This window comes from Phyllostomus hastatus, unplaced genomic scaffold (genome assembly GCF_019186645.2).
Source record: "Phyllostomus hastatus isolate PE091 unplaced genomic scaffold, TTU_PhHast_1.1 phas_scaffold_28, whole genome shotgun sequence".
Lineage (NCBI taxonomy): Eukaryota > Metazoa > Chordata > Mammalia > Chiroptera > Phyllostomidae > Phyllostomus > Phyllostomus hastatus.
The window spans coordinates 10,443,779-10,470,994 of record NW_025334022.1 but is presented as its reverse complement, the minus strand read 5'-3'; the positions used below and the strand labels follow the sequence as shown (position 1 = coordinate 10,470,994).

General features: G+C 34.9%; 1 protein-coding gene across 1 annotated transcript in view; it reads left to right on the top strand.

Annotated features, from left to right (window-relative positions):
• The window catches only part of IL1RAPL2 (interleukin 1 receptor accessory protein like 2), a 74,038-nt gene extending 50,000 nt beyond the window's left edge, over nt 1-24,038 (top strand). The window contains 4 exon segments of the mRNA XM_045817463.1: nt 8,061-8,188; nt 8,191-8,233; nt 23,342-23,662; nt 23,665-24,038. Of these exon segments, the coding sequence (XP_045673419.1) occupies nt 8,061-8,188; nt 8,191-8,233; nt 23,342-23,662; nt 23,665-24,038 (866 nt within the window).
• The last annotated feature ends 3,178 nt before the right edge of the window (nt 24,039-27,216 follow it).

Sequence of the window (27,216 nt, the reverse complement as noted above, 5' to 3'; positions counted from 1 at the left end):
CTAGTCTACTCCATCTTCACTTTGCAAAGCCCAAGGTAAGACACGGCAAATGATATTGTATGCTCTGGCCCTTTGAGTGGATGCCTGTGTATTTGGTAGACTCCTGTCTCTCCCTGGCAGACAGAATCCCCACTGATTTTCATAACCAGATGCTATATGGGCTCCTCTTCCTTGCTCTGGTGCTCTTGCCTGCAGATCCACATATGGAGTTGATACTCCACGCTTCTCAGGGGTGACTGTTGTAGCTGAGATATCACTCCAGAATCTCAGCCTCTTCCTGTAGGAGCAGGGACAGCCCTTTTCTTGTTTCTACCCTTCCTACCCATTTCAATGTGGCTTCTTCTGTAAATCCTTGGTCAAAAGACTTCTATTCAGCTAGGCTTCAGCTTGTTATTCAAGTTGATTATTCTATATTTTACTTGTAATTCCACTTTGTTTCTGGGAGGATGTGAATGTAACTTTCATCTATTCTGCCATCATCTTGGATCTCAAAATGCCTTCTTTTTTAATCTTTCCAATTTTGAATTGTATTCCTATGGAAATATATAAATGAACTAATGAAATAAACATTTAGGCCCCAATAACTAAATTCACAAAAGGACATAAACAGATATGTAATGTCATAAAAATGATAAAAAATGAATTAATATTCCATTTCACTTGAAATTAAAGTGCCTTATTTTTAATAAAATGAAAACTCTCCAACAGACTGATGTCTTAGCCAGTTTTGGTATAATTCATTTCATTTCAATCCACCAATCCATGATTGCTTTATTTACTTTTACCTCTAAATGATTTAACCATTAAATATTTATTAAATACGTACTATGTGTCAGGCACTATGCAGGATGTATTCACATATATGTTTATCTGGGCCAGCACTACACATACACACACATTGACACATGCAAATACTATAAGAGGCACTAGGGATATAACAATCAACAAAGATATGCAATCTTTGTACATTTGAAGCTAAGAATTTCACAATATATTCTGCATATCAGCAGAAGAATGAGGTTTATACAGGATGACTTCCTGACAGTGAACAGGATTAAGATGCAGTTTTAAAACAAGAAAGGATAACTGAGGGTCATTCCTTCCATCACATCTTGGAATTTCCTCAGAAAACTAAAAATGGAACTGCTTTTTGACCTGGCAATTTCACTGCTAGGATTATATCCCAAGAACACTGAAACACCAATTCAAAAGAACCTATATACCCCAATGTTCATAGCAGCATAGTTTACAATAGCCAAGTGCTAGAAGCAACCTAAGTGCCCATCAGTAAATGAATGGATCAAAAAACTATGATACATTTACACAATACAATGCTATGAGGCAGAAAGAAAGAAGGAGCCCCTACTCTTTGCAACAGCATGGATGGAACTGGAAAGCATTATGCTAAGGAAAATAAGCCAGGCAGTGAAAGACAAATACCATATGATCTCACCTTTAACTAGAACCTAATCAACAAAATGAACAAGTAAGCAAAATATAACGAAAGACACTGAAATTGACAACAGGCTGACAGAGACTAAAGTGGAGAGGGATGGGGATTATATGGGAAAAAGGTGAAAGTTTTACAGAAAGAATCATAAAGGACAATTGGACAATAATAAAGGGGGTGGAAACACAGGAGGGAGGTGGGGAGGGCTTGAGGGGTGGGGAAGGGTGAGGGGAAAAGGCAGAAAACTGTACTTGGAGAACAATAAAAAATATTTAAAAATACAAGCCTCAACAAATTCAAGAAAATTGAAATCATACCAAGCATTTTCTCCGACCACAAGGGGCTGAAACTAGAAACCAACTCCAAGGAAAAAAAAAAAAACCAAAAACACTCAAAATCATGGAGATTAAACAACATGCTATTAAACAATGAATGGCTCAAGAATGAATTAGGGATGAACTCAAAAGTTTCTGGAAACAAATGAAAATGAACTCACAATTTATGGGAAACAGCAAAGGCAGTCCTCAGAGGGAAGTTCATAGCAATACAGGCCTACCTAAGACAGAAACATTTCAAACAAACAGCCTAACCCTGTGCCTACAAGAAATCAAGAAACAACAACAAAGGCAGCCCAGAGCAAGTAAAAAGATGGAAATAACCAAGATCAGAGCATAATTAAATGACATAGAGATTAGAAGCACAATTCTAAGGATCAATGAATCTAGGAGCTGGTTCTTTGAAAAGATAAACAAATCAATAAGCTTTTAAGCAGGATCATCAAAAAAAAGAGGACCAAAATAAACACAATCAGAATGAAAGAGGAGAGATTACAACTGTTACCACAGGAATACAAAGGATTGTAAGAAATTACTATGAAGAATTGTATGCCAAGAAATTTGAAAACCTAGGTGAAATGGACGAATTTCTAGAAAACTATAATCTTCCAAAACTCAATGAAGAAGAAGCAGAAAGCCTGAACAGACCAATACCAGCTGATGAAATTGAAGCAGTAATAAAAAAACTCGTGACACACAAAAGCCTTGGACCAGATGGTTTCACAGTTGAATTCTATAAAGCATTTAAGGAAGAGCTAACCCCTGTCCTTCACAGACTATTCCAAAAAATCCAAGAAGATGGAAGACTCCCAAACTCTTTATATGAGGCCAACATTATCTTAATCCCAAAACCAGATGAAGACACAGCAAAGAAAGAAAACTTCAGGCTAATATCCCTGATGAACATACACGCTAAAATCCTCAACAAAATATTGGCAAATTGCATCCAACAATACATTAAAAAGATCACAAACCATGACCAAGTGGTATTCATCCCAGGTATACAAGAATTGTACAGTATTCACGAATCAATAAATGTAATACATCACATAAATAAAAGCAAAGACAAAAATCACATGGTGATATCAATAGATGCACAAAAATCATTTGATAAGGTACAGCACCCATTTATGATAAAAATACTCAGCAAAGTGGGAATAGAGGGAGCATTCCTCAACATAGTAAAGGCCATATAGGACAGACCTACAGTCAACATCATACTCAATAGGCAAAATCTAAAATCTTTTCCACTAAGTTCAGGAACAAGACAAGATTGTCCACTTTCACCACTTCTATTCAACATAGTATTGGAAATTTTACCCACAGCAATCAGACAAGAATAGGAAATAGAAGGCATCCAAATTGGAAAGGAGGAAACAAAACTCTCCTTGTTTGCAGATGACATGATAGTGCACATAGAAAATCCTACAGACTTCGCCAAAAAACTGCTCGACCTAATAAATGAATTTGGCAAAACAGCAGGATACAAAGTCAATATCCAGAAATCAAAGGCATTTTTGTATACCAACAATGAAACATCAGAAGCAGAAATCAATAAAAACATCCCATTTGATATAGCAACAGGAAAAATAAAATACCAGGGAATAAACCTAACCAAGGAGGTAAAAGACCTGCACTCAAAAAACTACACAACACTGAAGAAAGAAATCAGGGAAGACACAAACAAATGAAAACATATACCGTGTTCATGGATCAGAAGAATCAACATCATCAAAATGTCCATATTACCCAAAGCAATTTACAGATTCAATGCAATACCATTTAAAGTACCAATGGCATATTTCCCAGACATAGAACAAACCCTTCAGAAATGTATATAGAACCATAAATGACCCTGAATAGCAGCTGCAGTTTTGAGAAAGAAGAGCAAAGTAGGAGGAATCACAATATTTGATACCAAACTGTATTACAAGGCCACTGTAATCAAAACAGCTTGGTACTGGCATAAAAACAGGCACATGGACCAATGGAACAGAACAGAGAGTCCAGAAATAAACCCAAGTCTCTACAATCAATTAATATTTGACAAAGGGGGCAGCAACATAAAATGGAGTAAAAATAACCTCTTCAACAAATGGTGTTGGGAGAACTGGACAGCTACATGCAAAAAAATGAAACTCGAGCTCCAACATATAACATACATGAAAATAAATTCAAAGTGGATAAAAGATTTAAATATAAGTGATGACATTAAAGTCCTAGAGGAGAACATAGGCAGGAAAATCTCAGATATTTCAGGCAGCAATATTTTCACTGATATATCCCCTAGAGCAAGGGACATAAAGGAAAGAATAAACAAATGGGACATCATCAAAATAAAAAAGCTTCTGCATGGCTAAAGTAAACCCTATTAAAATAAAAAGAGACCCAACCATGTGGGAAAACATATTTGCAAATGATACCTCAAACAAGGGTTTAATCTTCAAAATATAAAAAGAGCTCACATGGTTCCACTCTAAGAAGACAAGCAACCCAGTTAAAAAAATGGGCAAAGGACTTGAACAGACACTTCTCCAAGGAGGACATACAGAGGGTCCAGAGACACATGAAATGATGTTCAATATCGCTATCAGAGAGATGCAAATTAAAACCACAATGAGATAGCACTTCATACCAGTCAGAATGTCCATCATAAACAGAGAAACAAACATCAAGTGTTGGAAAGGTTGTGGGGGAAAAAGGTACTCTAGTGCACTCTTGGTTGTCCTGCAGACTCGTACAACCACTATGGAAAACAGTATGGAATTTTCTCAGAAAATTGAAAATGGATCTGTCTTTTGACCCAGCAATTCCACTGCTAGTATTATAGTGTAAGAACTCAGAAACACCAATCCAAACGATCCTATGTACCCCAATGTTTATAGCAGGACAATTTACAATAGCCAAGTGTGGGAGGCAACCTAGGTACCCATCAGTAAATGAATGGATCAAAAAACTATGTTACATTTACACAATGCAATTCTATGCAGCAGAAAGAAAGAAGGAGCTCCTACCCTTTGCAACAGCATAGATGGAACTGTAAAGCATTATGCTAAGCAAAATAAGCCAGGCAGTGAAAGACAAATACCATATGATCTCACCTTTAACAGAAATCTAATCACCAAAACAAACAAACAAGCAAAATATAACCAAAGACACTGAAATAGAGAACAGGCTGACAGTGAACAGAGGGGAGAGGTGATAGAATTTTGGGGGAAGGGTTTGATGGAACAAGTATAAAGGACACATGGACCATTATAAGGTTTAGGTGGAAATGGGAGGGAGGAGAGGAGGGCTAGAGGGTGGGCTGGGAATGGAGTAAATGGCCGAAAACTGTACTTGAGCAACAATTAAAATAAAATAAAATAAAATAAAATAAAATAAAATAAAATAAAATAAAATAAAATAAAATAAAATAAAATAAAATAAATAAGTGTCAATAAATAAATAATTATTAAGTATAAATATTACAGAATAAACTGCAGAACATCCAAAATAAATAAGTAAAAAATAAAACAATAAAGTACAGGTGTGACAACAGGAAAATTCTTCCACAGACAGTTTGGTTCCCTTCCTCATAACTTCTCTTTTCATTGGGGACTGCATATTGATGTTGAGTTCTCTTGTTTATAATGCTCTGACTGCATTGTACTCTATTTCCTAGTGTCTCAGGTGAGCTTAGCACAATTTAACATGGAGGAAGGCTCATTAGCCTTGCCTAGCAAAGGGCTATCATTGAATTGCTAGTTTTAAAACAATTTGTAGGTTTTTCTGTTAACCTTATTTGCATCATGTTGTTTATTGTGCTCCATGCATCTTGCTCTTCTCTGTAAGCAACAGCTGTGGCTATCCATGTGGTTTATTTGGCTATATACATAAAACCGAAGTGCATTTTTAAGGCTGTGGTATCTGCATCACTACTTGCTAGCTACTTGGCATCCCGGAGCTTCTGGGACATTATGACATGATAGGTTTGAGAGCTCTCTTTCTGCTTTTTTCAGCCACCATAAGTTCTTCACCTTTAGTTTATCTTAAAGGGAAATGACCAAAACTAGGGGCAAACATTTTTTTCAAACAATATATTCTAGAATATTAGGTAGAATTTATTATTCAGACATGTTGGATGTTAACACATATCAAAGTCATTTGTGTTCATTGTCATAACTTGATTTGGGATATGTAAATAGAGAAATATTTTTCTAGTGGAAAGCCTTTGTAGCACCATGTAGACTAAGATATATGTGCAACAAGTAATGATAGGATCAGGAATATGTGAGTTTAGCCATGGTTGGACACCATAAGTCGTAGTCATGACAAACAATGGGGCAAGAATGTAGAAAGCCTGGTCAGGTAAAAGAGTCAGGTTGACTCATACTGCGTGTTCAACAAATTATTGTCAAAAGAATTAATTAAGTAGTTGAATTTGGGGAGGTTTGTGAGATAAGGAAGTTGTCAAAGTCAGAGGAAAAAAGGTCTAGGTTGATAACATGGACATTATGGAGTTTGAGGCAGCAAGATCATCCTCCAGGAACAATGAAACATATTCTGTTCATAGGAGTGGAGCTGTGTGTCCTTTGGACTATTTTATTCTTCCAGCTGTTTATCATCACAAATTGTAAGTCCCAGGTGAAGAATTATAGCTCAAGAAAGTCAAGTGCCAGCAGATGCATCCTAAGCTTGACTGGAACAGGAGCAGAGGTGCTAGGATTACTGGGAGGTTCTTGCATTGGCTATGCATATGAACATTCTCTCTTCCAAGTGTTTTTTTTTTTTTAATGTATAACAGTGGAATGTGCCCCATTTGCAAGCCAAATTATCTCACCTATCCAGAGGAGCCCTTCATGTGCATGTGCTTCTAGGCAATCAAGTAACTCAACCAAGGTTTGTGGAAGCCATTTCCAGCCAGAGGACATGCAAAACTCCTGGCTTCAGGTACCATCTTAACATAAATAACCAGAGTTCCTTTCATGTGAGGGTGGTGAAGGTTGGAATCTTCCTAGAATTACAACAACATAGTCCTGCCTCTTATATCTCTAGATAGTCAAAGGGTCCTGCCTATTCATATCATAGGGTTTTTATGTATCTTTATATGCTTACCCTTTTTTCCTCCTTCAGTAGGTAGAACCAAATCATTAATAGTATAGGTAAGTGAGTGGCTGCTTCATTATGTAAAATACCTTTTGGTCATGTTTTAACTATATTCTAGATCTGTTTTAATGGAAAAATATTGATGTGTTTTAGAAATAAATCTTGAAATGTTTGCCTGTCTTTTAAAATTAGTATTTGCAAGTATATGGGTTTAATAAATACTATTAATTCCATATGAGTCTATGCTCACTATGGTAAATTTTAAAATAATTTTTTCTTAAGTAAGGGGCTTTTGAAAAGCACTATAACTATTCTAAAACCAGTGGGGGCTAATACCTTGAGTAATATTGTATTCATTAATATTTTTTCAAGAAAAATATATGTGGAGAGGTTGGCTCTAGGCCAATATAGCAAAGGAGGAAGAATACACATTCTCAAGGCACAGTTATCTCTCTGACTAAATATGTGAAGAGAAAAACCTAATTTGTCAATACTGGAAAGATGCATATTTTGAAACAAAGCCTTCTTTTTGAAGTTTGTGTCAAATTAGTTGGCCATGGATTGAACAAGAATAATAGGGAATGCACTTGTATAAAACCCAGCTGCTGTCTCTAATATTTGGTAATGAAGTGCTTTTTGTATATGAAGATGATAACACTAACCAACTAGAAATATGGCATGTGCTGTGATTAGTGTCTCTAGGGCTGAGGCTGGATTATTACCATCTTCCACACTCCAGGGCCCAGCCACTCTTGGATCTCTTGCACATATTTGTGCAAACAAGGTGTAGTCTGTGACCAAGTAACAAATCCAAGCCACTGGCACAGAAAAAACTTCAAATCCATGCCTTTGGTCTGTTTAATCCTGCATTCAAATACACTGACCTAATTATTCAGACATCACTGAATATCACAAGTATATATAGTCCCAAAGAGTCACAAGTAATAATTCTATTATTCTATTTGACTGTGGCCCATTACATAAAAGTTTCATGTCATATAATATGATTAAATTATGTTAAAATGTACTAGATTTCTTATAACATGACAGATGACTTATTTTTTCCAATTATTAACAACAGTCACTGATTATAGTGCTTATTCCAGTCTGTTAGTGGTTATAGATTTTTAGTACTTTAAGAGAACCTGCTAATATGTGCAATCTTTTTGTTCTTCTTTATATTTAAGACAACAAGGAATATGATGCTTATCTCTCTTACATAAAAGTGGACCAAGATACTTTAGACTGTGACGATCCTGAAGAAGAGCAGTTTGCTATTAAAATACTGCCAGGTGTCCTAGAAAAACATTATGGATATATCAACTCTTCATTCCAGAAAGAGACCTGATTCCAAGTGGAAGTAAGTACTTTCATGTTTTGTATTTTAAATGTTTGATTTCTTTTAGGAACTAATATGGAAGTTTCAAATATTAGAGACAAGTATTTAGATAGTTGTTTCTCACAGATTTTACTAAATTAAAAATTCTCCCCAATGCCTGTGTTCTCACATTTTATCATCCACATTTTTTGAAAGGCACTCACTTATATTTCAGGTATGGTTTTGAAATTGTGCCTTAATGGTGCTTTTATTCTATTGCCTTTGTGTTCTGAGAAAATATATTCCTTTAAAAATAATTTGTATAAGTCAGTTAAAGTCTTTTCAATGCATTTCAATTACAAAGCTGGTCTTTTCTCATTGGGCTTCTACATATACCTACAATCATTGTCCCTAGTAACTGAATTTATGTCTTGTCACTCATTTTCAGATTTATAGAAAAAAAACATTTAAAAAGATATGTGAGGCCACTGGGAACTGCACTTTCAGTGTGTATTTAAATTATTTTTAAGAAATTCTGGATCATGTGGGCTTGAATGCTACTTTTAAATTATTTTACATATTGAAAGCTGTATTTTCGCTTTTAGAAAAAAATCAGGTTCAAGTAAAAATATATACTTAGTTCCTGTTAATGTTCAGAGTGCTGTATAGGGTAAAGTGTAAAGGCAGTTCAGAAAAGCCTAAGATATGGACCCTGCTGTCAAAAAGCTTAAAATGCCACTAAAGGAAAATAAAAGTGCTAGAATTAATTTGCATGTGGGTTTATATTAATATCCTTGAGAGGGGGAAGCTGAAATGCGACCACAAATCAGAATATGGTCATTTATACACATACAATAACAAATTAAAAGGTTATATTTTCAGTACTTCACAGTATATAAATATTTTTTCACAGGCATCACTTTATTTCATCTTTACAATAACCCTATGTAGAGAGAGAGAGAGAGAGCAGGTACTATCCTCCTATGAATGAGGAAATAAGGACTCAAAGAATACCTAGATCACACAGCTGGCAAGTGGTAAAGCTGGAATTAGAATGTAGATCTCCTTGATTCTGGTTCTCACTTCATTAAATCATGCTATTCTTCAATTACATTTATTCAGATTATCAGCAGTCCACAGTGGTCACTAAACTAATAGATAAATTGAAACAACTGAGTTTGGATTGTCCATCTCACACTGTATATGTGTCATGTATATTTGTGTGCATGTGAATATGCACACTTTTCTCACACTGTATATGTGTCATGTATATTTGTGTGCATGTGAATATGCACATTTACACATGCAAAGAATAAAGAAAACAGTATTTACTGCTCCATTACTTTCCTGCACCACAAATGAAAGAATTCCCAAACTTCTTCCCATAGTCCTTTGCTTCTTTCTTTTTGCAATTTTCTTCATTTTCATGACTTCACATACCATGTCTACATTGATCAAGCCCCAATGAACACGATGATACCTCAGAGTCATTTTTTATTCTTCTGTATCTCTCTCCCAATTCCAGTGTCCATTGCATTTTTTTCATTCTCACTTCTACCATTCTAGTATAGGCACTAATTACCTGATTTCTGAAATGTTGATTAGTCTCTACCTTCCCTGTTTTTTCTCTCATCCATCTGGTCCTACTAATATGTATACCTCCTTGATCACATCACTTCTCTCTCTATTCAACATCATTAAATTATTCACCATTTCCTATAGGATAAAATTTATAACTCTTAGGTAAACATTTCTACAGCCTGGTGTCAACCTATATTTATCTTCTAAAATTATTTCCTACCATTTATTCTACTTACTCCTTCTACTCTAAATTGTACCTTTTATATACATTGTGTGTTCCTGTAATGCTTTTGTTCATGTTAGTTTTTTATACCTTTATAAATCCTACTTAACCTTCTCCATACAACTGCCTCTATGAAAAGCCTGTAATAATTTCTCTAGCCCTATAGATTATAATTACTTGTTTGACCATAAATTTTGTACTCTTTTGCTATTTTGTATTATTTTATGTACATTCCCACCTAGTTATGGCAGCAAGATTGTAAGCTTCATGAGGGCAGGAATTCTATCTCATTTATTTTCATACCCCTGTCTTCATCTAAGCAGAGTAATTGGATGCTTCATAGATGCTTGTTGATTTTGTTTGAACAGTGTTGTCTTAAAACAGGAGGAGATAATGAGAATAAAATAAGTAAAAGTTTAAGTTATTTGTTTTTTATTTAGTTTTCAATTAGTTTATATTCAATATTTTTTGTATTACTTTCAGATGTACAGCATAGATTTTTACATGACAGTATGTGAAAGATACTTTCTTTTTTTGTATATTTGGAAACCTGATTATGTTATATTTTAACCAGAAAGAACAGATTCATGACATCGTAAAAATTGAGGGAACTATACATAATATAAAAATTAATATGATAAACTATACAATTCAGTGGCTTTGGAATCTGGATAATGTTGTACCACTATCAGCTATCAAGTTCTTGAACATTTTCATTATTGTAAAAGGAAGTCCCATACAGTTCAGAGTACTTTCCATTTTTCCAAGCCTCATTCTCTCATGATCTCTAAGCTCTTTTCTGTCTCTATGGCTATGCTCCATTTTTATGTACAGATGCCTACATATATCACTTCCAATTGACAGAGCTTCATTAGTCAATTGTTTGTGAAAGACATTTTCTTAAACAAAGTGAATATGAAAGTTTCAAAGAAAATTTCTACCGAAAGGAAAAAATGTGATTAAATAATAGAGACAGTGTTAATCCTTAAAACAAGCTAATGAGTATATTACTTTTATTTTTTCAAATATTTGCAAAAATAGCTACAAGATGTTAATTAATCATTAATAAAAATTAAAAGACTTCTTTACTATTTTTGGCCTTACTCATTATATTAATATGTATGTTTTGTATTGTTCCCCAAAACATCTTGTTAAATGTAGAAATTCTGTAAAATCTACATTTACAGTGATAATAGCTTAAATGGTATTAAACTAACATCATTACCAAAGTAGAATTTATATTCAATGTCAGACTAGTCATCTTCAGCAAATCTCAGTGTGGTACTGGTCTTTCCACTTTCTTGCATTACAAAATTGTTAGCCCCACAAATAACCAGTCTTTATCAACCTTACCAAGTGAATAAAAATAGCAGTCTTTAAGTCTGAATATTTCAACATCATCTTTATTCTGAACTAGAAAAAAATGATTCACCATTATACACATTAGAAATGGAAACAGGAACAATATGGAAAACAGGAGATCCACTTTACCTGAGACTCAGTAGATGACACTTGCTCATTGTGTAAATAAGCAGCTATTTGTACATGGGTGAGAATGAGACCTAGAGAGAATTAGGGGGAGAAGGATGCATCTCAAAATTGTGTCCTGCTAGTGCTCACAGATAGTCCAGTTCGATGACTTGACAAGTGAATTGAATCAACCTGCTATGTTAATTTAGCCAAATATGTGGTAAAATGTTTTATACCTCATTGAGTCAGCTACTTATTTGGATTACTTCATTGAAATTAATTAGTTATTTTGCTGCATTATAGACAGGTCTGAACATCTTTCTTGATCATAGAGTATAAGGCTAGTAGAAGTTGTATTTTCTAGCTCAAAACTGCAATAGCTGCGGACTACAACACACCGCATAGATGATAGGGGTTGTCACCTACTATACCTTGGAATTTAAAGAACTTAGCATAAAAACACCCATGGAGATGTTATCATAATGGGAAGATATTTTACAATTCATAACAATCACTTTAATTTTTTTGAGATTATACAACTATCATACAGAGCAGAGAGTTGGATCCTGGATACCCAAAGGTGCACAGGAAGAAAGACTCAATTGACACAACTATGCGATTTTTAGTTGCAACCACTGGAGGCTGTTTGACTTTGATCCTTCCTTCCTGAACAAGGTAATTCATGTTCTCTTAATTCTGATTTATGAGTATAACCTGCAAAAAATCATAAAAAGGTCCTTTGACAATTTTTCTTTTCCATCAACATTTCAGAGCTGGCAGAGCAGTTACCATGTCATAATTAATGAATTTTTCCTCAGTATTTTTAGCACACACTTAGGAAGTCGATGAGCCATATGAATAATATACTTGATTTATACATGAATGAAAGAGTAGAACATTTTGGACTTGGGATATGTATGTTATTAATGAAGCTTCTGTAGTCAGTATTTGTAGCCATCACTACAGATTTAACAAATTTTGCTATATAAATATAGAAACATTCCTGCAGAAAAGGGAGACCTAGTTACAATATTATAAGTTATGTTTGTCCCTCACATCTCATTTAAAATATGTTGTCCCAAGACTACTTGTTCCTCCAAAAACTAGCAATGAGGACTTTGAGGACATATAGAAGCAGACTTCATAATGTTCTTGATTTACAACAATAGTTTTCTATTTATCAAATCAATGAAGTCTGTGACATAAACCCATTCATATTTAACACCTTCAGTTTGATGTATCTTCAGTTTTTTATTGCACCACTCTCATGGTATTCCAACTCAATATTATTAACACATAAAACTTTCCAATGCATACAGTTTAAAAGTACATGAGTGGGAATGAATCTCTCTCCACATCCCTCCCTCTCTCCCACCTCATCTTTCTCTCTCTCCCTCCTTCTCCTAAGAGTTCTTAAAAAACTTCAGTATGGTCATGACACTTTCCATTGTGAGGTCAACATGTCTGAACCCTTCTCATATAGCCTACTAGGGAAGTGTCCTTTGGACATCATGAACCAGCAGAGATGGGGAGATTTGACATAAATATTTTCTCTTAATGCTAAAATTAAAAGTCTTCAAATATGGATATTATTTCCATAGCAGTGACCTACATTTCCATTTTTGGACCTGTGGCCAGGATCTTTCTTATGTTTTCTCGGGTATGGTGCCTGAATGTGGCAAGAATTCCTACCTTCCAGTATAAATTTGGTCTGTTTTTTCCCAGGCTAGAAACATGTGCCCTGAGAATAGCAAAAGGAACTTTGTTGTGAACAGGCATCTTAATGTCAGAAATGACAAACAACCAAAAGAAAACCAGATTTAAAAGAAAAAAAAACCTACTCAAAACTATCTAGAGACAAAAACTTGAGAAGCAGAAATTTTCTCACCCCTGCAGCTGCTGAGTTTTGTGGTGTAAAGTACTATACACAGAACACATTGTGCTCATGGGGCTTAGTGGATCCTTGAGGAATGAACAGATGTGCTCTGAATCTGTCATGTGACCAATGGAACCCAGCTGTGTGACTGAAATCCTGAGATTGGGGACATTTTTGGATGAGTACCATTTGGCCCTTGAGCCCATTTTATCTCAGTGTTTCTGCAGAGATTTAAAAAATACGAAAATTTATTAAGTTGGGTTGAAGGCTATTGATCAGATGGAGAGAATAGCATTCTAAGACTTAGAGCAGAAATATCCCAAACCTATATGTTTTGTTTGCCTTTAGAAAAAAAGAAATGAAATAAATAAATAAATAAATAAATAAATAAATGCAGTATTTAATAACAATTTCATTTATATATACTGCATATATATGCAATATTTATTAACAATTTAATTTTAAATATATTTTATTGATTATACTATTACAATTGTCCCATTTTTTCTCCCCTTTATGCACCTCTGCCCTGCACCCCCATCCATCCAGCATTACCCACCTTAGTTTATGTTCATGTGTTGTACATATAAGTTCTTTGTGATCTACATTTCCTATGCTATTCTTAACAAATCCCTGTCCATTTTGTACCTACCAATTATGATTCTTATTTCTTGTACCATTTCCCCCATTCTCCCCCTCCTCCTCGCCCTCCCCACAGATAACTCTCCATGTAATTGCCATTTCTGTGATTCTGTTCCTCTGCTAGTTCTTTGCTTAGTTTGCTTTTGTTTTTAGGTTCAGTTGTTGATAGTTGTGAGTTTGTTGTCATTTTACTGTTCATAGTTTTGATCTTTTTCTTAAATAAGTCCCTTTGACATTTCATTTAATAAGGGCTTGGTTACGATGAACTTCTTGAACTTGATTTTATCTAGGAAGCACTTTATCTGCCCTTCCTTTCTAAATTATAGCTTTGTTGGATAGAGTAATTTTGGATGTAAGTCCTTGCTTTTTCATGACTTTGAATACTTCTTTCAAGCCCCTTCTTGTCTATAAGGTTTCTTTTGAGAAATCAGCTGAAAGTCTAATGGGAACTCCTTTGTAGGTAACTGTCTCCTTTTTCTTTTGCTTCTTTTAAGATTCTCTCCTTCTCTTTCATCTTGGGTAATTTAATTATGATGTGTCTTGGTGTATTTTTCCTTGGGTCCAACTTCTCTGGGGCTCTCTGAGCTTCCTGGACTCACACATCTATTTCCTTTGCCAGATTGGGGAAGTTTCCTTTATTGTTTTTTCAAATAAGTTTTCAATTTCTTACTCTTCCTCTTCTCCTTCTGGGACTTTTATGATTTGGATGTTGGAACATTTCAAGTTGTCCCAGAGGTTCCTCAGCCTCTCCTCATTTTTTTGAATTATTGTTTCTTCATTTTGTTCCAGTTGAGTTTTTCCCTTCTTTCTGTCCCTAATTGTTGATTTGTGTCCCAGTTTCCTTCCCTTCATTGCTGATTCCCTGTATAATTTTCTTCATTTCACTTTATATAGCCTTTGCTTATTCCTTTATTTTGTGGCCGTACTCAGTCATTTCTGTGAACATCTTGATTACCAGTGTTTTGAACTCTGCATCTGAAAGGTTACTTATATCCTCATTGCTTAATTCTCTTCTTAGAGTCTTGATGTTTTCTTTCATTAGAGACATATTTCTTTGTCTCAACACACCTGTTATGTTGTAAGGGGCAGAGCCTTAGGTATTAGCCAGGGTATGGCAACCCACTTAACTGTGTTGTGGAGCTGAATGTGGGGGAGGGTTCAGAGAGAGTACAATGCTGCTTGCTGGGCTTTTGTCCTGCTTTCAGTCACTTCCCCTGGTACCCACAAGTGAATTGGGCTCTTCTGGTGTTGATTCCTGGGCTGGTGGGTTTGTGTACATTCTAGGGCCCCCTGGGTGCCTCCAAAAGACTTTCCTGTGAGACTGGGAGTTTCTCCTGCTGCCACAACCCACAGAGGTTTTTACAGCTAGAGGTTTTGAGGCTTTATTTCCCTCTACTGGAATCCTGGGTTGCACTGTCTGTCTCATTGCCCAGTTGTTCCTCCCAGTTTATTTGCACATAAATGTGGGACCAATGGGTCCACCAGCCACAGCCTTGCTATGCGTCCTTTCTGCCCCATGTGCCTGTCTCTGCTACTCCTACTGGTCTGGAAGAATGTTTATTCTTTAACTCCTTGGTTGTTGGACTTCCATACAGTTCAATTTTCTAGCAGTTCTGGTTGTTTTTTGTTTTTAAATTGGTTGTTGTCCTTTTGGTTTTGTGAGGTAGCAAAGGGTACCTACCTATAGCTCCATCTTGGCCTGAAGTCTATTAACAACTTTAAATTGATCCAGTTCTGACTGATGATTTAGAAATATCTAACAATGTCTAACTGGGCTTTGAGTAGTTAGAACAACCCTTTAAAAGTTTTAACCTCAATTCCCCCTTTTATTTGTAGGAATACTATGGGGAGCTCTATGTGAGTTATTCACTAATCATTGCATCTGAGAAAGATACTAGTAAAATATAAATATTTTCATGCATATGGTTGATCAGCAATGTCTGTTGAAATTATATTTATGAATTCAGCCTCTGGTATCAAATTGGCTTTCCATTTGTTTTCATGCTTAATTTTTCTATGAGTTTCTTTCACTCAGGTATCTTAGGGCCTCTGTAGTAATTTAAGGAAAATACATATAATCTCTAATTAAATTCTTGAATTTGCTAGACTTCCCTGATTAGTCTAATCTTCACTTCTTTAATACTTTGTACTAGCCATGTCATTGTGATGATAATGAAATAAGAAATGACTGGAGATTACATCTGGGGTCAGATGATGCCTAGTCACTTCTGAAATGAGGCATGCAGAAAACTTTTTTGGACATGGATCTGTAGTGCTCATTGACAATAGTTCCTCTAATAGCTTGACATATTGGACATCATTCAAGTAAATTGTCCTTGTGGAGTGCTAAAATAATTTTCCGAGCAATTTGATGTCTGAGATCTAAAAAGTGTGAGGCAAAGGTGACATGAAAAATCATGGCAATTTAACACATTTTGTGCAATTACTCACATAGAATAAATTTAGATATGTCCACCATTCCCTTTCTGTCAGAGTCAAGAAAGAAGAAACTACTTCATTGTACACTGAAGCCAGGAATACACTGAAGTCAATGGACTAAGGTGTGTCATCAACATCTGAAGTAAAGAAAGAATCCATTGTGTAGAATTTAAATCAGTAAACATACTGTTTGGGAAGCACAAAGAACAGGCACCTTTGAAAAATAAAGAGTAGGAGACCAGGATAAAATTGTCTTAAGTACTGAAGGAGCCACAGAAAAGACTATATAAGGGGCAAATTGCTCATATTTACTAAGATTGTACTGATTGGATTTACTATATCTATAAGTTTCTAGGGTATGAGGTTAATTGAGAAAACAAGAGGGGAATGGCCATTTGCAGATTGTCTTCACTATTTTCAACATTATCTTTCTTTCAATATTCTCCAGATATGTTCCATTACCTACCTCTACTCTTGGCTAGGAGGTAAAGAAAGAAGGGAAAGAAGTTAAAGAAGTGAAAAACATTTCAGAGTAGATTCTGTCCACTACCATGCTCTCCTGCCCACCCACAGCTTAAATGCAATAGTAAAAGTAAAGGATCCACTTTCAGAAATGTAGCCTCCAAAGTCAACACTAAATAAATATAGTTCCCTACAGTCACAAGGTCTCGGCAAATCCATGTTAACTGTTTATTAACCTATTATTCAAAAATTTAACTCCCACCAAAAAAATTTATCCTAGCAAACTATGTATGAATTATCAAGCCAAGGACATGGAGAGGGTGGGAACATAGAAGGTTTTGGTAGGGTAATATCACACACTGTTTAGAAATACACCTCCTCCCCCAACCACACACCTAGCCAAATAAAAATTTTGTTGCTTCAGTCTCTGTGGCAGACAGAGATGGAATCTTACATCTGCTAGAGGCAGAATCAACATCTCAAAGCTTTAGCAACCACACCCAAAACAAAGAGTCAGGTTGTCAATATGTATAACCCTTTCAGTAGTTTAATATTAAGCATCATTATTTAAAATGCAGACATTATTTTCAGTAAGACCACATTATAAAGTACCCCACTGTAAGCCTCTAGTTATATGAGAGGGCTAATATTTTTTCCAAATATATAGTGCTGAGTTGTACATTTTTCTTTGATACTTGGAAGACCTATATTATTTTTTGCTGGTTTCACACCAGTTATAGGAAAGGAACCATTTCAATCACTGACAGAAACTCTTGTTTTTAAGTCTTGGTATATTAAACCATAGATTTTTATAAGTATCATCATTGATGGATATCAATTAGCTAATGTTAAAAGTTAATGGATTATTATCCGTTTTGATGCATCCTGTCTTGCCCTAGTGATTTGTCTGTTTAACTGATAGTGGATATACAGAACTGCAGGCATAATCATATAGAACTACTATTAGATGAACCTGGCAAAGTAATAAATTATACCTTTGACTATAAGCTGTTTGTTTTTTTTAAACTTTTTAAAATATGCTAATTGCCCCTTGCCCCTAATAATCACCTTGACATAAGTGGAAGTGTCTACACAAAATATAATTTACAAGTTGCTAATTGATTAGTTTGCTATATTATAGTTAATTTATGGTTTGACAACATATGGTTAGTATGCAGTAGCAAGTCCACATGAAATTCATGAATATGGAATGTTTTTCTCCCTTGTCTTTCTACCTAAATCTGCAGCAAATTGAGAGCCTGAAATTTAGTGAAGTATTGAGTTCTTTTGGAAAAGTGTATATACATCCCTTTAGAAAAATTTATTGGGGCTACCATTATTACTGCTTCAATTTTGTTGCTTGATTTCTTTCTCCAGTGTATTTTTTTGCTTTGTTAATGTGTGTCCTATTTTCAAGTAAGTTTTATATCTCTAATTCTGCATTTCTAAATGCACTGGAATTTTTTACAAGTACCCGTGAAAGTGATTGAATTTGATTTGCCTTTAATATGGTTTGAGGTAATTACTTTTTTTTTGTTTCCTACAAATAATGGTGCTACTGCCATGACATATCCCAAGGCGGGCCTAGGTACAATGCATTTTCTTCTAGAATATTTTTCTAACTTTCTGTCAAAAGGAAAAGATTCTTTGCAGGCGCACTTATAATGTGAAAAATGGATGTGTGCCAACATAAGCACCACTATCAAATCTTTCTTTGCCAAATTGTGAAAATCACAAATAGATTAATTGTAATTGGGTTTGTTTCATGTCTGATAATCTGGTATAGTTTCACAGCCTTGTCTAGAAAAGCAGAGGGTTCTTTAGTTTATTCTGTCATTATAAGCTACTTTAAAACTTTCACAAATATAGTGACCTTTAATTTAGGGGATATTTTATATTTTTATGTAGAAAATAGAGTTTTTTAAGGGTCATTAAGGCTCAAAAAGAGATTCCTGCTACTCAGTTGCTAAATTTGCCTGAAAAAGTCAAAGCAAGATACTGCAAATATTCATATATACTATGGATTTACTGATTTTTGTGGAAAAAAGTTTCTTTATTATCTCTTCATGATAACAAGCTTTATAAAAATGGTTTCTGGAGGTTTCTAAAATGTCTCCAAAACCCACAGCCTTATCATAGGTAACACCATTGCCTGTCAGAGACTACACTAGCCATGGATAAGCAATATCTTAACTTGATACCTGTTTTTTCATAGTTTATTTGGAACTTTTCCAGGTCTACACACCCTGATTGATCTCTAATTCAGGGACAGAAAACTTTCTCTGTGAAGATCCATATAGTAAATAGTTTAGGCTTTGTGGGTTATATATAGTCTCTGTTGTACCATATTCTTTTTATTCTTCCTTTTACAAAACTTTAAACAGTTTACTAATCATTCTTAGTTCACAGGCCATAAAACAAGGTATAATTCTAATATATCAGGCTCCAATTCAGTCATTGGGTGCAAACATGCAACCCCAGGGTAAGGGGAAAATTATTTTGGGCACTTGCTTTGTAGAAGTCAACAATAATTCTCTGGCTAAAGATTAGCAAGTGAAAAATATTAACTGTATCTCTTTAGACTCTTGTTGATTTACTTATATTTTCCATGATGGCTAGGTCTTTTTTGTTTGCTTGTTTTCATAAATGTAAAGAGAAAGAAAAAAGTGTAAGGAAGGGAGGGAGGAAGGGGGCAAAGGGAGATATAAAAAAGAGAAAGGGAGAGTAAAAGAGGGAAAGGCAGAAAGAAAGAGTGGGGGAAAAAAGCAAAGACAGAGATAAACTAACAAGAGTGAGATGGGGAAGAAAAAGAAAATTAAAAAAAAAAACAGGAGAAAGAGAGGTAGAGAGTAGCAAAGGGAGAGGGGAGAAAAAGAAAAACCATGAACAAACATAGGGAGAGCCAGAGTAAGGAAGCTAGGGCACAGTCTTCTCCTTTTCCAGAGGCACCTCCCCAGATGCTTCCAAAGACTGAGGTTGCTGCCTAGCCACTGATCATAATTCCTAGAAGTGAAATGCAGACTTCACATCTGAAAATTTCCACTTTGTTTTTATCCAAGTGAAGTAGAACACAAAATTTGAGGCCCAAGCAAATGGCTCATGTTTTCTTTGGGACATTTAGGCTGTGTCTACCCAGTGAAAATTTTGAGGTACTGAATGCCTGATTCCAGTACATATGATATAGGGTAAACCAGGGTAGTTCAGAACTTTTTTCTTCCACAGGAGTTTTTCAGCAGAAAAAATCTAGATGGTTGCCTCAACTATCCACTAGGTTTTGCCAGAATAAGCACAATGAGTGTAGTATGCAGGAGACAGGGACCATTCCCTCTCTCCAAGGTTCCCTTCAATACACAACCTGCACAGCTGAACATAGTGGGATCTTTCCTGACAGGCTTTCATTCTATGGAAAATAGCAACTTTTGTCTAATGAATCTCTAAGAAGCTCCCCAAAACCCTAAATGTCGCAGCATTTTTAGCTGTGAAATGACAAAACAGGTAAAGGAGCAGAAACATATTAATAGGAAGAATAAAACCCATTCCTTTCCCCATTTGAGAAGGGGTATAGCAAAGCCAAAGCCCATGAGTTCCCAACAAAATTAATGACTATGTATATGGATATTTTCTCTAATTACTGTGAACACTTGGGTTGCATTTTTAAGTAGCTAGATATGAAGAGGGACCCCCCAAACCCCAGAATTACCTTCTGGAGTGTGGGCCCCTTTTAGTAAACCTTCTCCCACTAGGTGAGTGTTCTAGGAACCCATCTGTATCAGTGTACCAGCTGGCATTGTTGTGAGAGGCTGACTTCACCTTCAGTGAATTTTTTTGAAGACACTTTCCATGCATTTGCCCATTTCATGATGGGTGATTTACAAGCACACCTGCTCACACAATGCTGAGTGTTTAGCAATTTTTAACCAGAAAATGGATAACCCCCATGCCCCACCCTCCCTATTCACCTGATCCCACCCTGACTTATTTTGTTTCCCTGGATGAAACAAGTCCTCAAAGGGAAATGTTTTGCCAGTGTGGAAGAGGTGAAACAAAAAATGGCAGAAGCACTAAAAGACATCAAAATTGATGAGTTCAAAAACTATTTAGAACAGTGGAAAAAGTATCTTGGTAGGAGTATTGCATCAAATGGAGTGTACTGTAAAGATGACTGAAGTTTAAAGATGTGAGAAGGACACATGGACAAAACTGAGGGGGATGGGATCGGGGTGGGAGGTGGGAATGGCTGGGGTGGGAAGAGTAGTAAGGAGAAAATGGAGACAACTGTACTTGAACAACAATAAAAAATGTTTACAAAAATGAAGATGTGAGAATACATACACAATTTTTTAGAAATAAATTCCAAGTGTTTGGTATCTCCCCTCATATATGTATAGATAAACCTTTGGCTTTTAAAAGTATAGTTAACAAGTAAATTAAACTACATCTCAACATGTAAAAATAGTTTTTCATAGAAGTGTGAAGATACACTTTATAGAGGTATAGTTTATGTTACAAAGGTGTGTACAGATTTTTTTTAACAATTAAATAAAAAGTTTCAATTAATGAGGGAAGAACACTAATCAGAATAACCACTTGGTAAATTATTTTCTAAAGAATTTTTCTAAAAAATTAACAATTAACTCATAATTTACCTGGTAAAATTGCATTTCCATGGACTCCTGTACTTATCCCATGATTTTGGGTTAGGGTTTTGTTTTGTTTTATCTGGAGGAAAGGTGATAAAAATAATGGAAAAGACACATGAAGGTTCTTTTACTGTATCTTACAGATCCAACTTCCAATGATGAAGCTTCCCACATAACTTCTTTCTTTTTTGGAGCAGAAACAAAGGAAGAAAATGAAGAGTCAGAGCTGTTGATACATTGGGATAATATTTTTTCATTATTTGAAACTTTCCACCTTTCATTTTATTCTGTTTCACCAATTCTCTATATGCTAATTACTGAGTGATAACATCCCCATAACTTCTTGTGTGGTGTTTTTGCTTTTGTTTTTATTTTCTTGCAGATTTTAATGCTCATTTTCCCCTGAATACATAGTCTTTACAATAAAATGCTAAAAATTCTTAAGAGGTTCTTTCCCCACTTAGAAATTGCTGTGTTCCCTCAGATAAAATCATTGTAACTATCACATGAGAAAGTCCTAAAATGTAGTAAGTAAAAACCAAAACAGCAGTAACAATGAACTGTAAAACAGGCAATTCTATGTGTATCTCTTAAAAAGTTCTTTGTTTATCTGTACAGTGTGTAGAAAGTTTACTCATTTTCCCTTGTGAAAGTGTTATGGCTGTCAAGTGGTGGAAATAAACCCTGGAAAAGAGAGATTATCTGTAAAATATGCAACTGTAAAATAAGTTTCTCTTTTCAAATGGCTTGTACTGGGCTGTTTGGTGGCCAGATACTAGATACTGAATGTGACTACTTGAAAGCAGTCTGTAATCTTGGGCAGATTTGCAGTGACAAATGTTGCTATGGTTTCTGTAAGCACTGCTTCTGCACTGTACATTAGACAAGGCCTTGTGCTCTGCTTAGTAAAGACAGCTCTCTGTTGCAGCACCTGTACCCAACGCTCCATTTCTTAGCACATGTGTGTGTTTCCCTTTTTGGAAAATATGACTTTGGGGAGGATGATTGCCAAAGGATTATTCCATGGTATAAATAAATATTCACCTCACTCTCAGAACTGGTCTACAAAGTAGGACAAAAACTTCCTTCTCTGCTGATAAACTCCTCCTCCATTCCTGATAATTTCATACCTCCTCCTCACCTCCAATTCCACCCCTCTTTCTTCCTCTGTACAAAGAGCAGCCGGTTCAAATTAAACTCATGGGCACACACACACCACTTCCCTATATCCAGTTTTGAAGGCCAAGATGGAAAACCTAAGGTTACAAATAACAGAAAGTATTCTTAGAAACAAGCTATGATTCTAGAAGAGATTTTCCACCATCCCTATCACAGTATCTTTGAAGTAGTTCATATACATAGATCACCTTACTTGTTTAGCAGTTGAAAACTATGGGTAACAGCAAACTAAAAACATAAATACCGTGACTCTTCAATCATCAAAAAGTTCCATTTCTCTTTTCATCAACTGAATGATTGCTTGTTTACTTAGAGTAGTAGCCTGGAAGCCTGCCTTAAATTAAATAATCAAATAAATAAAAAATAACTGAAATACACCTAAGCTCCAAAGAAGTCAGATTTAATATTAGCAAACAAAACAGTATAAGTGATAAGGGAAAAGAAAATTAATGTTTTAAAGTTTTTTTTTCATTTTTTCTTTTTAAAGAAATTTGCTTTCTGGATGTGCAATACATCAAAATAAAATATTATATACATTAGTGAAAGACTGGATCTTTACTATCCCAAAGTGCAAACCTAATGCTTTAAAGACTGGAAATGTCTTTGTTTTACTCTTTTTCTCTTTCTGTGATTTGTAGCATACACTGAAGATCTCACAAGATGTGTTGAGCAAAGCAGAAGACTTACTATTGTGCTAACTTCAGACTATATTCTCAGAAGAGAATGGAATATGTTTGAATTGGAAAGTAGACTCCATAACATGCTAATCAGTGGAGAAATCAAAGTGATATTGATTGAGGGTACAGAATTTAAAAAGAAGGTGAATTTCCAGGAAGTAGAATCACTAAAGCGCAGCATCAAACTTCTGTCACTGATCAAGTGGAAAGGACCCAAAAGCAGCAAATTAAATTCTAAGTTTTGGAAGCACTTAGTATATGAAATGCCTATCAAGAAAAAGAAGGGCTTTCTCAGTGTCATGTTCTGGACTCTGCAGAACAAGGACTTTTTGCAGAACTCCAGCCTATACTCTCTATTGCCATGACCAGTACCTTAGCCTCTCTGGAGTCATCTCAAGCTGATCTTGCTAATTTCCACCATTCAGGTTCAATGCAAATGGAACACTGCTGTAGCCATTATAAATACATGATGCCAACCACCATTTTTCCAATACCTTCCTTAGGTGACAACCACGCTTATTGTAACCTGCCTCTGACATTACTCAGTGGACAGCTACCCCTTAATAATCCCCTGAAAGATACCCAGGAATTTCATAGAAAGAGTTCCCTGTTACTGTTATCATACAAAGAGTTTAGCTTCACCAGTGATATTTGGTAGTGAAAAGTCTAACATCTTCAGAACAGCTATGTGAGTATAAAGAATTTCTGCTATACCTAGCATAAAGCATACCTAATAACATGAAGATGTTGAAAAAGTGTTTGAAGAAAAAGGCACAGAAATTGATTTGTTACTTCAATGTATTTTTTACATTTTCAGAATAGTGGGAGCAAGAAGGACCTGCTTTTGTTGTATCGTACTTTGTTCCAATGTACAATTTTAATCTCTCCCTGAAAAGATAAAAAATCCTATTGTTTTAGGGTAGGTTTTATGATACCAAATGAATTGCAAGCTAAATAGGTGAGTTATTTTCCACATATTTATGAATATGTCAGCATTTATATGGTATTTGAAACAGGGAAAATTTACAGACTTTTATTGAATTTGAAAATTCTGAACTATGTTTATGAGAAAAGGATAACTCTAGAGTAACTGACAAGATCAGGAATTATCAAGATAGAAGTGTTGAGGTACTCAACTTAGAAGAGTGTTTGTAGAAGAAAATTTATTAATAAAAAGTGTAATTGAAATGATTAGAACATCTTCAACATAATGGACAATTTCTGTAGATTAAATCAATAGCTCTTAATAACAGCTTTTACTTTTATTAGGCAAACACATACTCTGTAGACAAACTGGTAGGTAGGTAAACAACATGCATTTCTTAAGCAAATGAATAGACAGGCTAATTCTTTCAGAATGATTTTGAATAACCCCTATGGCTTTTTAGCCTATTTTTAAAGTTTTACAAATTTGAAAATGCATTTTAAAATATGCAGCTTTCCATTTGTTAACAAATTCACATTTGCATTTTTCCCAAATAATCTTTCAATCTTCTATAAGCTTTATAGCAAGATGTGAGCATCTTCCTACTTTTTTTCAGTATCTTTGGAGTTTGAATTTAAATAAATATTTGCTGCACATGTCAGCAGTTCAAAATCAGTAAAACAACAATAATCACAGATGAAGTACTAAATAATTGAAGTATACTAGTAGTAAAGCAGCAGTTGTAGTGGTTCTTATCTGAAATGTAGTTGTGAAACAGACTATTCTGTACATACACAGTATCTGCTTGGCCATGGGTACAAGATTTCTGCAGAAGTATCCTTATTCCTGGTCTTTCAAAGAGTACATTTTATAGACTAAACTTCTCCACCTTCACATTGTGATGACTATGCCCTACCAAAATATCCCTGTGAATAATCTGAAATATTACAAATGTGCTGTAAGGAATGTTCTCCTCTTCTGGTATTTCTTGTGGAATACTACTGTGTGTTCTCTCCAATCAATTAATTTTGGTGTGTTCTCCAATAAGATGCCCTTGAGTGTCAATTGTTAATCAAGGTTGATTTTGGCATTTTGCAAATATTTATTAAATCATGTTTTTGGACAAATATAAGCAAGGACAAATGTACATAGTGTATAAAAATTAATTTGCCCAGCCATTGTAATTGTGAAACTCTGGTAAATCCTGAACCCAAGGTAGCCCATCCATTGTAAGTGTGAAATATTATATAATATGTTTTTATTTTTCTTTCAACCTCTTTATGTTATTGACATCTTGTGGTCCATGGGTTTTATTCAAAGTACTTGTTTTTCTATTGCTTTACTTTATCATACTACTCAAGAACTACATTATACACCAAGAATATGTGAAAGCTTAGCAGTGGTACATGTTCATTTCATAGTGGGACAATTAATTGCTCCTTGAAAAATCCTACTCAACACATACAGATGCTTCATAGATGTACTTTTTTTTTGAGAGAGATGATTTTGCTTCTATAAAAACTATAGGTATTTCAAAAATATTAATTTATCAATGCGGAACTATTTCCCAAGTGTTATAAAATTGTATATGCTTTCATTGTTCTTTGATGATATGTGTAATTACTAAATTAATAACTTGGATGACATGAGTAGTATAGATTTAAGTGACCAATTGTATTTTATATTATTTTGTTTTTCACAGAAGTCCAGATTAATCCAAATAGAATATTGAGTGGTATTTTTGAACTAATAGTTTTGTATTGAGTGTGGCAGTTCTGAAAATACAGCATGTGTCCCTCTGCTTTCTTTATTTACAATGATTAAACGTGGATAGCAATTTGAGTTGGTTGACCACAACGTGTCCTTTCACTACTAGTAAGTATTCAAAAACAGAGCATTCACACTTGTGCTGGGGAACTTGACAAGAAACCTTTTTTACCATTTTCAGGAACCGATGTGTACATTATCTATAAAAATTTTTCTACATGGCAATTCAAGATGTGATTTTCATCTGAGCTTTTTAAAAGATATAGCCCATAAGGGTATAATGAGTGTTTAGTCTAGAATAAGATGCAGTCTTTCAGTTTATTTCACAGTGGTAAATTTTTTTCTTCTTAATTTTTCAGTGAAGTGGGTTTTGGAAATTTAGAAAAATACTGATGCAACTAATTCCCATGCATTCATAACAAATTTATTTATTGTTCATCAGCAGTATACATAATTTAAAATTTTTAAGCTATTGTAAGGTAAGAACATCTAAAAATATATGAAATTGTGAGACAAATGAGAAATTTACAAAATCAATAGATACATAGGAAATGAAAACTACATTAAAAATGAGCAACCCTAAGGGAAATGAACAACATGTATATAGTTTTAATTTGGAAAAATATGAAATCTGGCAATTTTGCCAATCTATTGGCTTCAACCTGACTATTAAGGCTCAAAGGTAGCTGAATAGTTCTTGAATAGAAGTAAGAAGGCATCTCTCTCATCCTTTGTGAATAAAAGTATGAAGACATCTCTCTTCACCCCCTCTAAGCCTTCATTCAATTAGACTCAAATATGTTCAGTTTGCAGTCACTTTCACTTAAAAAATAGGTGCAAAGACTCTTGAGGGATTCCGGTAAGTCTTGAACCCAAGGTAGCATCATGTGAAAAGATAATATTTTATTTGAGGGTTGTTGGTTAGCAATGTAAGCCTTACAAGTAGGATGCAGGCTGCAATGAGAGGAGAAACATTTAAGTTATTAAAGAGAACTTTATAGAGGACTTTCAAAAGAACATAGATATAAGTACTATCCTATAGATTACTTCTGAACAATTTAGAAAAATTCAGGTGTGAGAAAGAAGGAAATTGTGCCAAGAGGAAAAATGAGACTCTCTGACACACTTGGTGACTGAAGCACTT